Here is a 2,904-nt window from a genome sequence, read left to right as displayed (position 1 = left end):
GATGGAGGAAGTTTTTTTCGGATATTGAGTATTTATTTTTAGTCTTTTATTAATTTATATAATATAGTTTGACTTGATACAAAATTTATATGAGTTAGCTTGACTTGACACAAAATTTAAGAAAAAAAGAAAAGCTTTTAAAATGTTTGCTCTAAAATAAGCAATAGATATTTGTGTGACTGTAAATCATTATGAGTATTTTAAAGTTTAATGGTTACTTAATATAAAAATGTATCATTCTTTTGGAAACGGTCTAAAAAGAAAATTATGTCATATGAATTGTGACAGAGGGATTATAAATTATGATAATTAACAAATTAAAATATTAAAAGACATAAATATTTTGATTGACTCACAAAATTAAAATATAGATGGAGAAAGAGTAAGAAGAATAAAGATAGAATTGACAACCATGGTCAATGCATGTAAGAATCTTTTAAATATTTCATATGGCTCTAAATGTAAATGAGACTTACTTCAATTGATGAAAGACATATATATTAACTTTAAAAGTAAGAACAAATTTGATAAACAATGTCAACCTTGATGATTTATTTATTTTTAATTTGTTCTAACACTTGCATTATTTGTTCCTTAATCATATTTCAGTCTGGATGTTGTAAACCTCCAACAATTTGTGGATACCAGTATATGAATCCAACATTGTGGATTAACCCAACAAATGCAGTAGTAGATGTTGATTGCTCTATCTGGAACAATGATCCTAATCAATTATGCTACGACTGTGATTCTTGCAAAGGTGGCCTACTTGGAAATCTGAGGAAAGAATGGAAGAAATCTAATCTCATTCTCATCATAACTTTGGTCATTCTCATATCAGTTTATCTCATTGGTTGTTGTGCTTATAGGAATACTCTAACTAAATCAAATTCCAAGGGTAAAAAATAGTTTTAGTTAATGGATTTTCATTTGAAGTTCAATTGTTTTCTTTTTTTCTAGTATTTTGTGCTAATTGGGGGAAAAATATGATTTGGCACACATCTTTTTTTTTATTTAGAGAACTTCTTTATTGCATTACTTTAAAATATGTTTCAGTTGTACATAAAACACTATTGCATTCGTCACAACATAACTTGGGAAGGTAGAATCCCAAGAAATCCTATTTATACATGAAAATAGAATTTTTTTTCTAGATTATGAGCTAATACATTTCATTTTCGAGGAATATATATAATGTCGATTTCTCAAAAGACTTCATCAATCATCAGACATCCTCACAAATGGTCTCTATTTCCCAAGATGTTATCAAATTCTTTTGCAACATTTGTATGACATTCTTTGCATCTGAAAGTATGGGAACCTTTCACCAACCCTTTTGTATTGCTCTTTCCACAACTTCCCAAATTGCTAGCGCCTTCATCAATTTTGGTCCTCCCCACAAATTGAACAGGTGTACCAAAGGCATAAGCAAATGACCACAACTACATGTAGCCATTCTGATGCTTGCTTTTTCTTTCTCCCTTTCTAGACCTGCATCTCTGAAAACAATCACCCCATTTTGGGCCAAAGTAATAGTTACGTCATAAATCTTGTTTGATATAAGATTCACAATTGTCGAATTCACAACATTATCATATTCATGTAAATCATATAAAACCTTATTAACTACGCCATTGGGTTCATATGTACCACCATTAAAGAATAATCAATTTCTCGCTTTTCACATTTGCCATAAAAGAGAAACACTTAATCTTAATAGCTCAATGGATTCTGCATATTGACATATATTACAAAATAAGTCATTCCATCATATTGCAAAATTCATAAGATTTTCTACATTATGCCAGTTAATGGGGGCCAACTTTCATACTAGTTGTTCTTCTGGGCAACTAAAAAACATATGATCAATTGTTTAAGTTCTAAGCTATAAACCCTACAAACATCACACTTTTGATGCAGTTTTTTAGAAATATTTGCACTAACTGGAAGGACATTAAGAACACTCTTTAAGGAAATGTTTGAATTTGTTTTTTTATTTTAAGTGACCACAAGAAATTCCGAAAATATTTTGAAAAAATTGACCATTGGCATGAGGTTTTTCAGTTCTAGGGTCAGTATATTGTCTTTTCACTAGATGATAACCAAATCTTACCTCATACTTTCTTGAATTTGTATAATGTCAGATAATTTTATCACAATTTCGAGTGCTAGATGTTGGGATAGACAAAATAGAGTTGATATCATTAGGACAAAAATGGTGAATATGATCTTGGATATTCCATCTATGATGATGTTGATCTATAATATCGCTTACCTTCAACTGTGAATTTATTTGTGTATGTACTTGTAGGGGTTCAAAACCGATCAAATTAGGAATCCAAGTATCACTCCAAACCTTAATGTTTTCTCCATCTCCTACATACATATTTAGTTTATGGTTTTTGATTTGAAATGCAATTTCATCACTAGTTCCCTCCGTCCCTTTTTTACTTATCAAATTTTGACTTCATACATTTATTTTGCTAAATATATACTCGCTCTGTCCAATAATAGTTGTCCAATATACAATTTTGGGATGTCAAAAAATATTTGTTCACTTTATAAAATTCATGGATAATTTTACACTTAGTTCCTAATTAACCTTTACCATTAAATATAGTTATTTCACTGTTGCATTTTTACAAGATATTGCATTTATTATATTCAAAGGGTGATATCATAAAATTACCCTTCTATCTATAGTTTCTTTAAAAAATGTGTAAAGTTATTGTGGACAACTATATTCACTATATTTTTCAAAGATATTAACTCAATATTAATAAATTGAGAATATAATGGAAAGAAAAAATTATTCTTCATTGATTTGTGAAAAAATGACAAATAAAAATGAGGAATCAAATTAGAAAATATTTGACAAATAAATAGGATCAAATATATGAAATT

General features: G+C 28.8%; 1 protein-coding gene across 1 annotated transcript in view; it reads left to right on the top strand.

Annotated features, from left to right (window-relative positions):
* Positions 1-1,017, top strand: part of LOC107027233 (tetraspanin-2-like) — a 6,302-nt gene extending 5,285 nt beyond the window's left edge. Inside the window, exon 2 of the mRNA XM_015228416.2 lies at positions 594-1,017. Coding sequence (XP_015083902.1) covers positions 594-909 — 316 coding nt within the window. The 3' untranslated portion in view covers positions 910-1,017. The remainder of the gene's footprint in view (positions 1-593) is intronic.
* Positions 1,018-2,904: the final 1,887 nt, after the last annotated feature.

Source organism: Solanum pennellii, chromosome 8 (genome assembly GCF_001406875.1).
Source record: "Solanum pennellii chromosome 8, SPENNV200".
Classification (NCBI taxonomy): domain Eukaryota; kingdom Viridiplantae; phylum Streptophyta; class Magnoliopsida; order Solanales; family Solanaceae; genus Solanum; species Solanum pennellii.
This window is presented reverse-complemented; position numbering and strand designations above follow the sequence as displayed.